The sequence below is a fragment of the Tauraco erythrolophus genome, chromosome 7 (assembly GCF_009769465.1).
Source record: "Tauraco erythrolophus isolate bTauEry1 chromosome 7, bTauEry1.pri, whole genome shotgun sequence".
NCBI lineage: Eukaryota > Metazoa > Chordata > Aves > Musophagiformes > Musophagidae > Tauraco > Tauraco erythrolophus.
Genome location: NC_141471.1, coordinates 21,444,180 through 21,459,588, shown reverse-complemented (window position 1 = coordinate 21,459,588; position 15,409 = coordinate 21,444,180). Strand labels below are relative to the sequence as shown.

The window sequence follows — 15,409 nt, the reverse complement described above, 5'->3', positions numbered from 1 at the left end:
GACAGAATGGGAAAATCTCAAACTGGTCTGCAACATTTAAACATTGACATTTTGAAGAATCACAGATTTAATCGTCTCTCTTCTGTGCAAAATGGAGACTATTGCAGGTATTTTGGCCTTTCTTGAAGAGCAAAAATTCAAATTTAAAGTAATAGCAACAACTATTCATGTTTCAAAAAAAAAAATTACAGAGCAAATGACAATGTATCTCCCATTTATTCCCACTATTACTTCACTAGAAGCTAGCATCAAACCAGTAGTTCAACACAAGTTTCATGACAAGAAAAGAGTAAAAATGAAATCTGGGAATACTTTTCCTTGGTTATGATGAAGAACACACAGGCTTTCATCTTCCCCACAGTGTTTCCAATAGCAACAGTATTTAACAACTTACCAACAATTATTCCAGGTCTTCTATCCATTTCAACGATATGCGGATGCACACCTTTATATGCTGCATCACTCACAATTTGGGTGTTTTTCCGCACACGCTCTGTAACAGGATCATCTACCACTGGGGTGAAGCCTCTGCCCTTCGTCTTCTCAAAATCTTCATGGTATTTTACCTAGGAAAACAAGAATTACATTTTTCCCCAGGCTGCAATTGACAGTAAATTATTATTCTATGCAGGAACGCATACATGTTTGGTTTATGAGGCACTTACACTCTTTGGGTTTTGTACCATCATAGAATTGATACACTCAAGAGATAGGCTGGATGGCCAGCCAAGTGTTTTCTATCTCCCTAACTTGATTTCCTGTTATTTTATTATCATTTTTTTCCTTTGTTTTCCATTGCCACTGAATTGCACATTAATTCAAGTAGCAAAGCATCATCTTGCAGTCACACAGGACAGGAAAAGTCCTCAGGAGGTCATCTGGTCCATTCTCCTCTTCTCTAAGATAGGATAGCTCTCTATTGATGTAGACAACTACATCTGTCAGTAAAAAATGTTTCAGCAGTAATAGTTCTAGAGAACTCAAGTACTTTCATTCACTGAGAATTTTGATTATACACACAGTTTCATACAAAAGGTACTCTTTCATTCTTTTGTTTTATCATATGCCAGCTGGCTTTAAACATAGGTTTTTAGAGAGAATTGCAGTTATTTTAAGCAGCCTGCTTTCAAAAAAAAAAAAAAAAAAGAAAAAAAAAGGAGAAAAATTAAAACCAAGGACATTAGGGTAGAAAATGTTATATAACCAAGTGTTGGAACAAAACCAGTATTAGTAAAGAGTTATAAAGGTAGTTCCTCTGATTATTCATATTTATTTTTTAAATAGGCTTAATCATCAAATAATCAAATTGACAAACATTCTCACACAAGCAAATGCACACAAAACAACTCATTCCAAGAACAAAAGTCACGCAGAAACCAGGAACGTGCACAGGCACAAGGTGAAGTGTGTCACCTAATCCAGTCAAACTGTGTGATGCTCACATGAGGTGCGTACTTTTTTTAAAGAAAAAAAATAAACAAACAAAAGAACAGACATTTAACTGTTAGAAAACTGTTTATTAGTATTTTGAAAATGTTCATTACAGTTATATGCAGTTAGCAAACACTCCCTCAACAGGCACAAGAAGAAAATATTCCTTCCATATTTGAGCAGAGAGTTTCATTAGTTACCTATATTAATGGAAGGCAAAATCCAGTGGCAGTCAAGTGCCATTCCTTAGTATATTCTAGTTATAGGAAGAAAGTACCCTACCATTGAGATGTTGTTTTGTGTTTCTTTGACATGCCTTAGCTCAGGTGTGTCTAGAAGCACACTACGTCTACCTTTCATCTGTCTCTGATCACTGCTGTATTTCACCTGCAAGACAGCAAGAACAGCACACATGAAGTTTTTGTTTACAGTAGATGGGATGGTGAGAATCACACCATGCAATGGCATCCTTTCCAAATCACAATGCCCAATGATTTTCTTGTTTATTTCTTCACGCTCATTTTCTAGTAACTTATTTCAGAGAGAGAATACAGATGAGCTACTATATTGGTAAGGCCAAAGGGCACATTTATTCCATCAATCACTTACTCAGAAAAACAGTATTTACCTGAAAGCTGAAACTCTTGACTATCTAAATAACATAAATGAAATAATTCATTTATCAAATGAAAAATAAGATAAATAATAAAAAAACAAAAAACCAACACTGTGACTTGGACATCATTAAAACACATCTGTATGGCTGATGATAAGCTACCTTCTTGTTTCCCAGATCCAGATTCTGTCCTCAGCCTGCTTCCAGGCTGGGATTAGCTGAGAACCCCTCAGTCCCCAGAGAATTCAACTCTTACAGGAGGATTAGTCCTTTGGCAACCTTCTTACTCCTGTTCAGTAGCTAGTCTTTGCTAGCAGCACAAAAGCAACATGTCTGAGACAAATCTGAATATACTGTTTTCAAATGGAACATTTGGGATCCATGTTTTGTGCATCAGTAAGTACAGAACCTCCTATGTCACGTTTCTCCTAATTAGCTTCTTTTGTGACATTTTACAGACTTGTAAAGATGCAAGGTTAATCACCTGGTGAAAAAAATAAAACCAAAAAAACCCACACTCGAAATTCTAAAACAGTAAAAGTAGTTCGTTTGTTCTATTTGCTGGTTCTAGAGTGAGTACTCTTATAGTTTCTTCTGGCTGGTTGAATTCTTCTACCAATGGACTCCCTTATCTTACACTGCATTGTAACCTGTGCACTGAGTGTTAGTAAATATTTTAGATTTACTTATGTATTCACACTCAAAGTATTACCTCTCAAATCAGTTGTGAAAATCTACTTCAATATGCATTTGTGATGAGAGAAACAAAGTATTGAAATTGTCTAACGCTCCTTAAAATTACATATTAGCTAAGCACAACATACCTACAAAATTATGAGTCTTGGTGTCTATGTTTCATAAGTAAGTTTGAAGTAACGTACAGAGAAACAGAAATATAGGGTACTGCATATTCTTCAAACCCTTCTTAATTGAAAAATAAATTTTCTTAGCAAATACATTCAGCTACATACTCTTTTGAATATAAAGTATTTTCCAGACGGAATAATTACAGCCAACATAGTTTGGTTTCCATCTACTGCTCATTAACATAGAGGAGTATTTATCCCTGTAAATCTTGAGAAACAAAGTGAAGGAGACATTTGTAAAAAAAAAAAAGCTTAATTTTCAGAACTAAAAAAAAAAAATCATTTAAAGTCTAGAATTGTTGGGAAGATTTCCTCTTATTTTTAACTATGCACCTCAAAACTGATTGACTTTGGTAAATATGCATGAGCATTTTACGAATGTACTTAAGACATACATAGTTACAAGGTCAGATTCTGTTTCTTTGTCCTTAGACAAATCCTCTGACAAATCCAACCTACTTTACTTTTCACTTCTACACTCAGTTCAGAAGTGTTCACTACTATTCTCTTCTGCCACCTGGAAACAGTGGCTCTGCATGAAATCTGTTCTATTTACCATGTGCAGAGGCTTTGTCACTGATGTTGGTTCAGTGTTGAGGACAGACTGTAATGTAACTAGTCTAGTCCTGTACTTCATTGTGCTGTTTTGGCTTCTTCCTTGCTCCTTATTAGAAATGTCGGCTGCTTCTTACACCACTGTAGTGGCAATTAAAAAAAAAAAAAAAAAAAAGGTAATATCATAAAAGTCAAGGAAAATATAGTATTTACTCTTCAATGTTTAGTAATAGGATCTATTTAGGAATACTCAGCTCTGACACAGAAGGCAGGTCACAGAGTGGAATGGATAACTATCTGCTTCGATGCTTTGAATCATAAAAAAATGAAATTTGCATTAAATTCTCAATTCCTTTGTTCTTTACTGTAATTGACTCCTTTAATCTAGCAACTAAAACTTGGTATAAAGAGATGAAAATTCTTGAAAGAATGACCAAGCTCTGTTGACTCTCTCCTTGAAAAATACTAGTCCCCACACAACCACTTACTTGTTTGTAAGAATAATCAGGCAAGTCTGAATATTTTTGTTGTCCGTATGTGCAGTGCATGTACTCACAGGATAAAAAAAAAATCCATTCAGTGGATGATGCAGTTGGATTCATTGGACACATCAAAACTAACTGGAAAAGCATATCCTTGTTATGTTCCTACAATGACTGAAAATCTAAACAACAACACATTCAAACAACTTGCCGAGCTGATATTGTCTTGATTCTTCTTGACTCTCTCTATCTCAGGAGTGACACTCATAGCAGTAGCTTTGCCAAGCTGCTCTCTGTAGTGAACCTATTATTTAACAGAATAAAATGGTACACACTATTTCAGCTAAAGCAGTATCACATTGATTTACATTAAAATCTATGATTTAAAAGGTCATCCAGGAAACAACTGAAAAGCTAAAATGTTTATTAAAGCTTATAAAACTTAATTTTTTAAGCATAACTTTGAATTCTTTCTGTATAGTCTTATTACTAATGCATTTGTGCAGATATATACACATATATGCACACATCTTGACATTTACTACACTGGTCCTTGGTTGCAAAGAGAAACATCTTATATGTGGAATAGGGTAAGCCACAAATACTGCAGTAAAGTCAAGCAGAGCATGAAAAACTAAATTTCAGCAAAGCCCACTCTAAATGGGCATTGTCCAGACAGAGATTGCATATCACCCATGTTCTAATTTTTATACTTTATATACTCACTCAAAGGTGATTAAACATAGTGGGTACAATACATCAGACAATTGCCAATTGAATCTAACTGCCTAAATTTCAAAATATGTTCATTTAAATGTACTGTAGGAGTAACTCCTCTATCACTTTTTAACAAAATACACTTGTAGCAATGATGCATTAACTAAACGCGCACCCGTATGTAGAGCGGATAGAGGATAGGATGCGGCACTGACAGACCAATCAGTCTAATGTTAACCCTGGCCTCAAACACTGGGAAGTCAGATGTGGTAAACATCAGCAAACAGTCAGAGACTCTTGCATGACTTATGCCAATCTATATAGTTTTACATAAAATAAATATTTCCATACAAACCTTGGGTTGTTCTTTTTAATAAGCTTTTGGTTTTGTGTGATAACTGTGCTGATAAATTATGCTCATATTTCTGAAGTGCACTGTGGCAGTAACCTACATACTGTTCAAGCAGCTATCTTCCCACACAACACAGTTTTGGTCTGTCCACATCAACATATTCCAATTGAAGAATTAACATCTTACAAAAACAATGGTAAGCTATCAAATGGATTAAACTTGCAAACTGACATTTGTAAAGGTAAAATAATTATTCAAGACTTGATGTTTCTAGAAACATCAAGTTAAAGAATCTTTGCCCAAAGCTATTCCAGTGACCTGAAAGAGAATTTAAACTTTCCAATGAAATTTGCACAGAACAAAAATTGTTGAAAGGTAAACAATTATGTGAGCAGAACAACTACACAGACTGGCTTGAATCTTGGGCAAACAGGTTTGTTTGAGCAGTGTGCATTTTAGGAGAGCTAGATTTATCAACATAAATTCAGGAATAAATAGCATACACTTCAGTTAGAGGGACGGTATTCTTGAGAATTGTAACTCTAAATTAATTTCGGGAACATGGCAAAAACACCCTAGGGAAACATTGTAGCTACTTGTAGCCTCATGAAATATGGCTGTTGATGGAAGTTCCCAGTGAGGAGCACAGCTGGTCTCTCAAAGACTTATTAACGGGGTACAACTTCAACAACACAGGAAGGCAGCAGCGTGCTCCAAGAGTCCTCTCCTTCTTCCCTGCGCTCCAGCAAACAGTATGACCTTCTATTGTTATGTCAGCCATTAAATACTAAACTCAGATAGGAAGGTTACTGAGGAACCAGAAAGAGACAGGTAAGAGAGCTGGAGTTTGAGTACAACTGTAGCCAATTTTTCACAAAGCAAGCCAAAAAAAAAAAAAAATAAAAGGCAAAAAAAAAGCTTGAAAAGGATATTCTGTTAAAAAAAAAAAGTCAAGATTTCCTGCAAATATCCAAGACAGAGAATAATGCTTCAAAACACTGCAGCCACTTCTTTAATCAACTATGTAATGCTTCACATGCCATTTCCCAAACAAAGCAATGTTTTTTCATAATTGCTTCCTAAAAGAAGGTTTTCAAGTAATTCCATTACTGAGCCTGCACCTAACTAAATGCACTGTTTCTGGAGGCAGAACTTTGTACTCATCCTCTGCATGCGAAAATTATACAAAGGATTAAACGAGAGCAACTTCCCATGCTGACATTCTCTTGATTCCTCTTCACTCTTTCCATCTCAGGGGTGACACTCACAGGTGTAGCTTTGCAGAGCTGTTCTCTGTACTGAACCTAGCAAACATGGCAAAGGATATTACACAGAGACTTTCGAGTAACAGAAATACAACAGTGTGTTAGACATCATTAAAGAGCACACTGCATTCAGACGGAAAATATGGTTCCTTAATAAACACCCACATTTTTCCACATGATACTTAGTACTCACTCTTTTGCAGTTCTTTTATTTCAGACACAGATAATTGATATTTCAACAGCAATACTTTGCTGTCATTGATGTTAATCAAAGTGCAAGGCTTAGGAGTTATCATCTACCATTAATTGATTAACTTAGTCTTTGTGGACAAACAGGAACCAGCACAAACATCACAGATATATTCAGTGAGGCACAAACACATTTAATACAGCAGAGAGAAGCGTGCAAGCAATGAAAATGGGGCACACATTGCTAATATTCTTCTGGTTTTCCTTAACTCTCCTTAGTTCGGGTGGATCAGAAATAGTTGTTGCATGCTGAATTTCTTCCTTGTATTTAATCTGCACAATAAATATTACAAAATATTAGCAATTTAAAGAAGATACAGACAAGCACTAAAACACAACAAACACTTTGTAATCTATTGCTTACACATACTGCACAGCTAGACCACACCTATCAACACTATTGACCTGAAAAGGAATAGTTAAATTTAATTTCTGAAACAGGCTGCTAGGGTCTCCAATGTATCTTGTTTCATACAATGCAGCACAGAGCACATAAAACAAGCCTAGTATCCTAAAACTCTTACAGTGGGAATATACACCACATGGGATTGTGGCTATCTTCATGATAATTGGGATGCTGCATATATTTCTTGGAGATCTGCATCACTCTGGCTATGCCTTGGTCTTGCTATTATCTCACTACAGAGTCTAGCAGTCCATTTCAGAAACCAAACATTTCAAAGATGTGTTCTTAAAAGGGCACATAACTTCAAAGTCTCATTCAAGTTCTCTAAAAACACACACACATATCAGGAGAATGCAGATGTTTGGATGGGTGATGCCTTTGAAGATGCTGTCAGATATTTAATGTTGGTTTTGCCACATTTAATCTTTTCTAAACAGCAGTATGTTTGGATATGGTAGACTCCACAATTTGAAAGAGGCACAGAACAAGAATTTCTTTAGTTATATACCATATGTACCAAAACTGGAATGCAACTTAATGAGAAAGAATTGTAAGGTTAAGTGGATGTGTTACTAAAAAGAAAGACATCCTATTTTCTAGTTTTCTGTATGCTATCCGAAACGGTCATCTTGGACAAATCTGTGCATTGTTTTTATCTTACTGTCTATTACTAAATACCTGTCCAATATTCAGCACATTCAGCTTCAAATCTCTTATGCCACAATAAAATAAAAAATCCTTGTAGACCATGCCATCCTTTACAGTGATATTGCATGCTTTCTTTTTCTTTACAATGGTAATAAACCAGCAAAATTCACCAAAACATTCAATATTCTGTGTGCAGTGATACATAATAGATGGAAACATTTTTCATTAGTAAGATTCAAGGAACGAAAAGTACTTTAAGAACAAATGAACAGCATAATGAATCCATTTGTACAGTTTTATATTAATGTGGCATACAAAACTTCCACTAAAAACATTTTAAGGCTGCAAAATCAAGGACTCAAAAATCAGAAAATGACAAAATTAACTTAAATGTAACCTTACTTTTACTCCTTGTACAAATATGCTCCATATACAGCTTTTAATATATTTTATACTACTCCATTCTTTTCCTCTTTAAGTGCTTTATAATTTTCTTTATCTATTACCTATTTTATCTATTTCTCAAGAGAATTCTGCTTCATTCATTACACATAATCAATGACCCTTACTTAGTGAGTAGTTTGCATGTGGACCATGACTGATGGTTTTGGTATTTTTCTTTAAACGCTCTAAGGTCCTGCATTGATGACAGAATCATTGATTTCTTCAGGAATTTTCCTATGTTGCTCCTCGCTAAAGCATTGGAGTTTTTTACACACATTAATTCACAAATTTTGCTATGAAATGAGGAAAAAGTGAATTATGACAAGGAAAAGTACTATTTTTACTACAAAGCACAGACAACAGCTCATCTGGCTACATAATTTTTAAAAACATAGGATCATACAGCACCTGCATTCAAATGAGAATTCCCATTGAACTGTAGTTTGCAAAATGGAAAATCAGAGCAGGTCTGTGATAAAGTATAAAATCGTATACTTGCAACAGACCATCAGGTCTAGACCCAGGGATTTCAATTCAAGTTCTTGCTTTTGAGTATAGACTAAGGGACCTTAATAATATTCCCTAAAGGTATCTCTTAAGGAGGCAATTTCTCATGATTTAAAAAACTACAAACGTACGTTCCTCACACGCCTTCAACTGAAGTCCTTGGTTTGTTTAGATTGACTGCACAAACCTACGAGAACAACCATAGTTTATTACCTCTGTGGACATCATTGTGAAAGAAATGGAACATATTTGGCCAAGGGTACCTCAGGTACACTCTGACAGCAAGGGAGTGATGAGTGTAACTACCTTGGGTTCAGTTTCAGCTCTTCTGGAAGGAAGCACCAATGCACAGGAGCACATCACTCTGCCTGTCTTTCCCCACATTTGGCCTGTCCACTTTGACCAAGCCCTTCCACACTTTCAGTGCCCCATCCCTGGCCTCTTTTTTCCCAAATCCACTGTACCAAATGTCACTTAGTAGATAATTTTCAACTCTCTTCTCCAAGACATGGTTCTTTTGGAGTCTGCCAAATTTTTTAACACAGACAAAACAACATGTTTTTCTCTAAGCTCATACTTGGAAGCTGCTTTGGCTGAAATTTATAAATAAACAAATAAAACCAAACCAGCCCAAAGCACAGACTAGGAATGGAAAATTTCAGTCCAGACAGTTTAGGACTGGCAGAAGTACTAAACCACTGGAAAAAAGGGTCTTTTAATAGAGACTATTAGCTAAGCTTAAGAATTGGCAGTGCTACTAGTCCTTAAAATGCTTCAAAATGTCCGTTGCTTGAGTTTTAATCAGATCCCAGCTTTGTGGTGTTGACTGACATATCACAGGGGTTTCCTCATGGATTTCACAAAAACACAATTACAATCTTCCCTCAAAGCCTTCTTCCCAGCGTTGTGTCCAGCCCCGCCTGTCCCTCAACATACAGAAGTTTTTAAAAAAAACTTTAGTTATTTGTAGCTTCTGTGTTCAGATTCAGTTACAGTCCATGGGTTTGATGTTTGCTTTTAAAGTTTTATGAGATTGTGACTCCAACTATTTTGGAGGTTGCTTCTTCCAAACCAATCATCACAACAGGTGAGATGAGCTCAACAACCTTGGCTGTCACCACCTTGTTTTTTAGGATTTGAAAACAGACTGCTCTGATCTTTGTCTCCAATATATGTCATCTGGAAGACTCTGATCACTTTCAGAGCATCATGCAATGGACTTTTTTGCATGGCTTGGTTGTAGTGAGTGATATTTTGGTTTGATATTCTGGGGTTTTTTGCACTGCAGATCTGCTTCACATTCCATAGTTTCATTTAGCTCAGCAAACAGTTTTAAAGCTGTCCTAAGTCCTTCTGGCTAAATTAAAAGATATGTGTAAAATGTTTAAATCTAATGCAGTCAAAATTGGTGTAATTCACCCTTCCTTTGGGACTCCTGTAAATTACATGATATAATTTCCCACTTACTGCACAATATAATTTCTGTCTTACTGACACATAATTTAAAATTTTCTTGTAAATTGCCTTTAAATTTGGCATTCTACACTTTTAATAAATATTATACAAGACCTAAATAATCTCAAGTACACTACATGTAATAAAATATCTTTTCTAAAATATTAACTCTACACACAGACTAGCAAGGTAAAGGCCATGCTACTTACACCGTACCACTAAACCACTAATGCATTTTGTGTTTCTCTAGATATGCTTTTGTTCAATTGTGTTTACTAGGATTTCTAAAACAGCAAGAGCACTGTACACTATTTTTCCATTTCATTTTGAAAGATATTGAGAAAAAGCATTACAGAAAGACTACCCTTAATAAGCCTCTCTGTGTGTGTGTGACTACTCTTGAAATAAAAGTCTGTGGTAAATGGAAATCAAATAGCTAACAGGAGATTAGGTTCTAGTTTCTAGAGCATCAGTATAAATCTGGCTAAAAAAAACCCCAAAACAAAAACATAATTGCAAGGGGTAGGGGGACAAAGAAACAAACTAAAAAAAAAAAAAAAAAACCAACCAAAAAAACTCCACTCTCAAATCATGAAAACCTACAGCTTCCTAGCCAGAAACACTATTTGAGGATTTAGGACACAGGATAGCTTGCACTGAATCTTCAAATTCCACTGTGACTCAAAATAATAAGATGAAAAGTGATGGATGGAGCAGAGAAAAAATCCAAGGAAAATATGAGTTTTTCAAAATTTTATGGATATTCCCTGCCTGACTTGACTGCATGTGATAGTTTGATGGGGGGAGGGGGGGTGTTCTGGTGGCAGGAGAGGAGATTTGCTCCCTGTGCCACCAGATCTGAGTCCCACCCCCCTCGGGAGGTTGAGCCAAATCGAGCCTCTGCGAATTGCCCTATTTAAGTTGGGACAAAGGGACAGGAAAAGGTCTTTTGCCCAGGAGCAAGGAGAGGGGAGGAGGGCGCTGTCCTCGCTCCTGGCTCCCGGCCGGGCAGCTGCCCGGGCTGGGCCGGTGCCACGTGCTCAAGATGGCGCCGGGGGAGCCGCATGGGGAACTCGGGAAGCAGCCCGCTCCCGGGGTGCCCACCAGGCCGAGATCACCGAGAGAGGAATAAGACCTAAGAGAAACGGCCACACCGACACCAGGTCAGTCAAGATGGAGCGGGAGGAGGTGTGCTGGAGCTGAAGTTTCCCCTGCAATCGGTGGTGAGCTGGCAGGTGGCCCTCTTGCAACCAAGATAGACTCGGCGGAGCAGAGACCCACTCACGGCCCATGGAGAAGCCCACGTCGGGGAAAGAGATGCCTGAGCATAGGAGAGGTCATGGAGCAGGGGATGCACGACCAGGTACTGTCAATAATGGAGCTTGGGATGCACAACGAGGTCGTGAGGCATCTAGAGTCCACGGGACAACCCACACCAAAGCAAGTGGCAACAGCTCCCTAAGAATCCAAGACTGTGGTGAAGCCCGCATTGGAGTAATCCGATGGGGAAGGATTACATCCTGCGGGTAGGACTCAGCCTGAGAGAAGTTTGTGGATTTTTCTCATGAATAGGAGATCCACTGGAGCAAGGGAAAAATGGTGTAAGGACTCCTCCTCCTTTAAGAAAGGAGCGGCAGTAACAACATGGATGAACTGACCTGCACTCTCCCATTCCCTGTCCCCCTGCACTGCTGGGGGGGAGGTAGAGCCAGGAACAAAAGGAAAAAGGGGGTGGGGAGGTGTTGTTTTAAGATCTGGCCTTGTTTACTCTTTATCCTCTCAAGTAACCGGTTTTGTTTCCTTTTGTCTTTGTTTAAGCAGCTGTTAATAAATTGTTTTGTTTTAAGAAAAAGCCTCAGTCATGTTTTGCCCGGGTCCATGGTTGGTGAGTGCTCCCTGTTGGTTCTTGTCTCGACCCTCAGTTCCTTTTATTATAAAACCACGACACTGTGGTGGGATATGCAGTATTTAACACTACTCGGTAATCAAGATGATTCTAGCAGAAAAGGTGTCCGGAGTCCCTAATTTGGATTTCAACTAATATTTAAACACAATCTAGTGTCATATATACGCATAATTCCAAACTTTATTTTTAAAAAAGCATCTAATCACCAGAAAAGTCATGTCACAAACATAAAAATGGCCCCAGAGGACTCTGCACCAAAAATTCCAAACAAGTGAACAACGCAACTACAAGTGTTTTCTTGCTTGGCAGTCACCTTTCCACTTTTTTCCAAGTTTTGCCATGTATTTATCAGAAAAGCATGTTCTACTTGTAGAAAACTCTCATTTTCATATTTTATTTTTAGTTGCCTATTGAAATGCCAAAGACATTGGGCATCCATAGAAAAACATCAATTCAGAACCAGTATCATCAGATCCACAGATCAACTCGTCATCAGCATGTAAAGAGGCACAAGCTGTCCACCTTTTCACATAGCTCAAGTCTGGACATAATTTTCCTCTGCTTGAAATGCAAACTGTACCAACCTCTATGTAATACATGTGAACTCTAAAGGAATTTTACAGATTTTCTTTTTTGTGATATGATATTTTCCTAAACTTCAAATTACAACTGCTGTTCAGTCTGTCATATCCAGAAATACATTTCATTCTTCTGACTCTTGAAAGACAAAACTGTTTCCTCAAATATTTAGTTAAAAGTTTTTCCTATTTTTCATGATGCTTCAATTTGAAACTACTTTTAGACACAGAAGAATTAGAGTAGAGCTCTAACTCTACTAGAATGGAGCTCTATATCCAAAATTCACTGGAGTATTATTTGAATGAGATGTGTGATAGGAAAACATAGAATTTTTAGTAAACAAGATGGAAAAAAATTTGACCCCCACTCATATAAGAATAATTAATGTCAATAACACTTACCGAACTAATATTCTGTTGATTTTTCTTTACTCTTTCGATCTCTGGAGTCTCTTTTACAGCTGTGCCAGCTCCTACTTCCTTCTTATAAAACACCTTCATTTCCCCAAACGAAAAAGTAATTATGAGACCGTTAGCAATGCAAGTACAAGTTCTCATAAAAGGGCTGGGCAATTTTCCAAGTTCCAAATTGGTCTGATGATAAATCTTGCTAAGAAAGCACATACTTTAATTTTTCATAAATCAGACCAATTATCAATAACTATAATAACATTCTGTTTGTATTCAACTGTAACCCAGATCATCTATTATCATCCTTTAGACTGACCTCAAACATTTGTAAGTGTTCATAATGATAGTTTTAACTTTGGAAATAATATTAAAATTTAGATCATAATCTACAATCATTTACAAATGCAACTTTATGCTTGAGTAATCTCACTCATTTCAGTGTATTTGTTTGTGTATGTACATTCAAGATTTAATTGGTTTTTAATCTTCAGATCTTAAAATACTCTGAGAAGTGAACATATATTATTATTTCTAATTTAGCAAACTAGAAAATTGACATATTCACGACAAAATAACCACAACAGCCAGAGCTACAATTTTGATTTCTGGGTTCAAGTCAGAAAGTTGAGAAATGCATCTAACAACAAAGCTCACTTCTGAAAAGATACACATGCTATTTATATCGTTCTCCTCTCTTTTTTAACTGTTTCAGTAAAGGATAAAACACAGTGCATCAGTAGAATCAATCATTCAAAGTTACTGAAAGAGACAGTAAATAACTGCTCCACAAATTCCATATGTGGCTATAATTTTAATAACCATGGAGAGTCAGTTCATGCTGGAAAACTCAAAGTTTTATTTCAATTTCAGTATTTGGTGTTACAGCTGTTGCTATTCCAGTATTTCCAGGCTGGTAGTGTGAAAACAAGTCTGATCCTGGAATTGATAAAATAAATCTTTATAATTTAGTATTTCTGCCCTTCTCTAAACCAAGATTTATTTAACTTTTTTTCCTATCAATAAACCTTGAACAATAAACCATCATTCTTGATGCATTTCTCCTACTTCCTTGAAGTCCTCTGTAACCTAAGGTGACTAGCACTGTCAAATATTCTAGAGGAGTGTGAATTACTTATGTCCATAACTCATTTTTTAAACATTCAGAAAACCTTTAACAATTTAGAATTTTGTTTTACCATGTGAGAACAGAGAGAGTTTATGAGTAAGAACTTGAAAATTTTTCTGCACCAACATGTCAGTACAATGTAGAAAGATTTACACAGCAGACTGAACTAAAATATATTTTTCTCTACTACCAAGGAGGCAGTGGTAAAAAATGTTGGAGCTGGGAATTGTTCTATGAAAGAGATGACTGTGCAGTAAATATTCTATTGTAAACGATCTGCTAAATGAGCTAGTGAGCTAAAAGCAGCACTGATATTATCTGCAGAGCTAGCCACTTTTTTTGTCCCTTAAGGCAGGAAAATACTTGAGCCAAAATCCAAAAATCAGAAGCCTATTAGGGGTCTCTTTTTTTTTTATATTGGGGCTACTTCCAGCTATATCTTAACTTAGTAATTTACCTTTATAATCTAAATTGCAAGGAACGCTGTAAAATTAAAGTGTAGAGAAAGAAAAAAAAAAAAGATAATTCAATCACAGCTATGAATTGCTTTCCTACATTTGGAGGACCCAGTTCAGAAATAGAAAAAGGATGATCGCAAAATAAAGCAAACACAAACCACCTCAAAGTATTTTTATTTCATATTATCTAGTACAGTAAGAAAGAGGATAATTGTCATCTTTGGCACTGAAAGTTCAGACTGGCCTACAGGGCTGCAAGAGGTTCAGATGCGTCAGAGGCTTGTCAAGGCTTAATTAAGTAGTGGAAGGTTATTATGTGCCTGGTACCTAACTGTTAGTGAGTCCGTACTGCCAGACCCGTGACCTATTTGAGGACTCAATCAAAAGCTATCAAAGCCTGGAGCAGGGAGGAAAGCAGATCAGTAGATGCTAGCTTGGATTCCCTCTGTGACACGGAGTTTCAGCATAGCATGTTGAGATGCCAGTGAAATGAGATACAGTGCTAATCACCGTTATCCCATGCAGCAGAGCATCATTCAAAACCAAGAGGCAACAGATTACAAGAAAAATTGGGGCCAGTGGGTCTGTCAACAGCTCCTATTAGAAAGATGGAACAGGTAATGGCTGGAAGACATCACAGGAACGACCACTGCCTAGAGCAGCCTCAGAGACTTTTCTTCTCTCCTTTCCCCGCAGGCTCTTACTTGCCTAGCGAACCTGCAGTGATAGGGGATAGCTGCAGGTAAACACCTCTGAGAGAAACTAATTTACCTTGTACTCATATGGAGTTAGAGGAGCTGAGACTATTTCTTAAGTTAAAGAACAACATCTGTGTCAGATAATACTAAAATACTTAAAGTAACTTAGATTCCTTTCTTTCAGATCATCGGCTTTATTAGTATTACTTGTCTGCCATCAAAACCAGACACTAACTGGG

General features: G+C 36.9%; 1 protein-coding gene across 4 annotated transcripts in view; it reads right to left on the bottom strand.

Annotated features, from left to right (window-relative positions):
• NEBL (nebulette) overlaps positions 1-15,409 on the bottom strand; it is a 278,991-nt gene that overhangs the window by 30,549 nt on the left and 233,033 nt on the right. For 3 of the 4 annotated variants that reach the window (XM_086614546.1, XM_086614547.1, XM_086614548.1), the window contains exon 5: positions 395-566. In XM_086614546.1, coding sequence (XP_086470672.1) covers positions 395-566 — 172 coding nt within the window. Of the gene's footprint in view, positions 1-394; positions 567-1,713; positions 1,819-4,161; positions 4,256-6,231; positions 6,324-6,713; positions 6,807-12,879; positions 12,973-15,409 lie in introns of all 4 variants that reach the window. The other variant, XM_086614545.1, reaches the window with a different exon arrangement.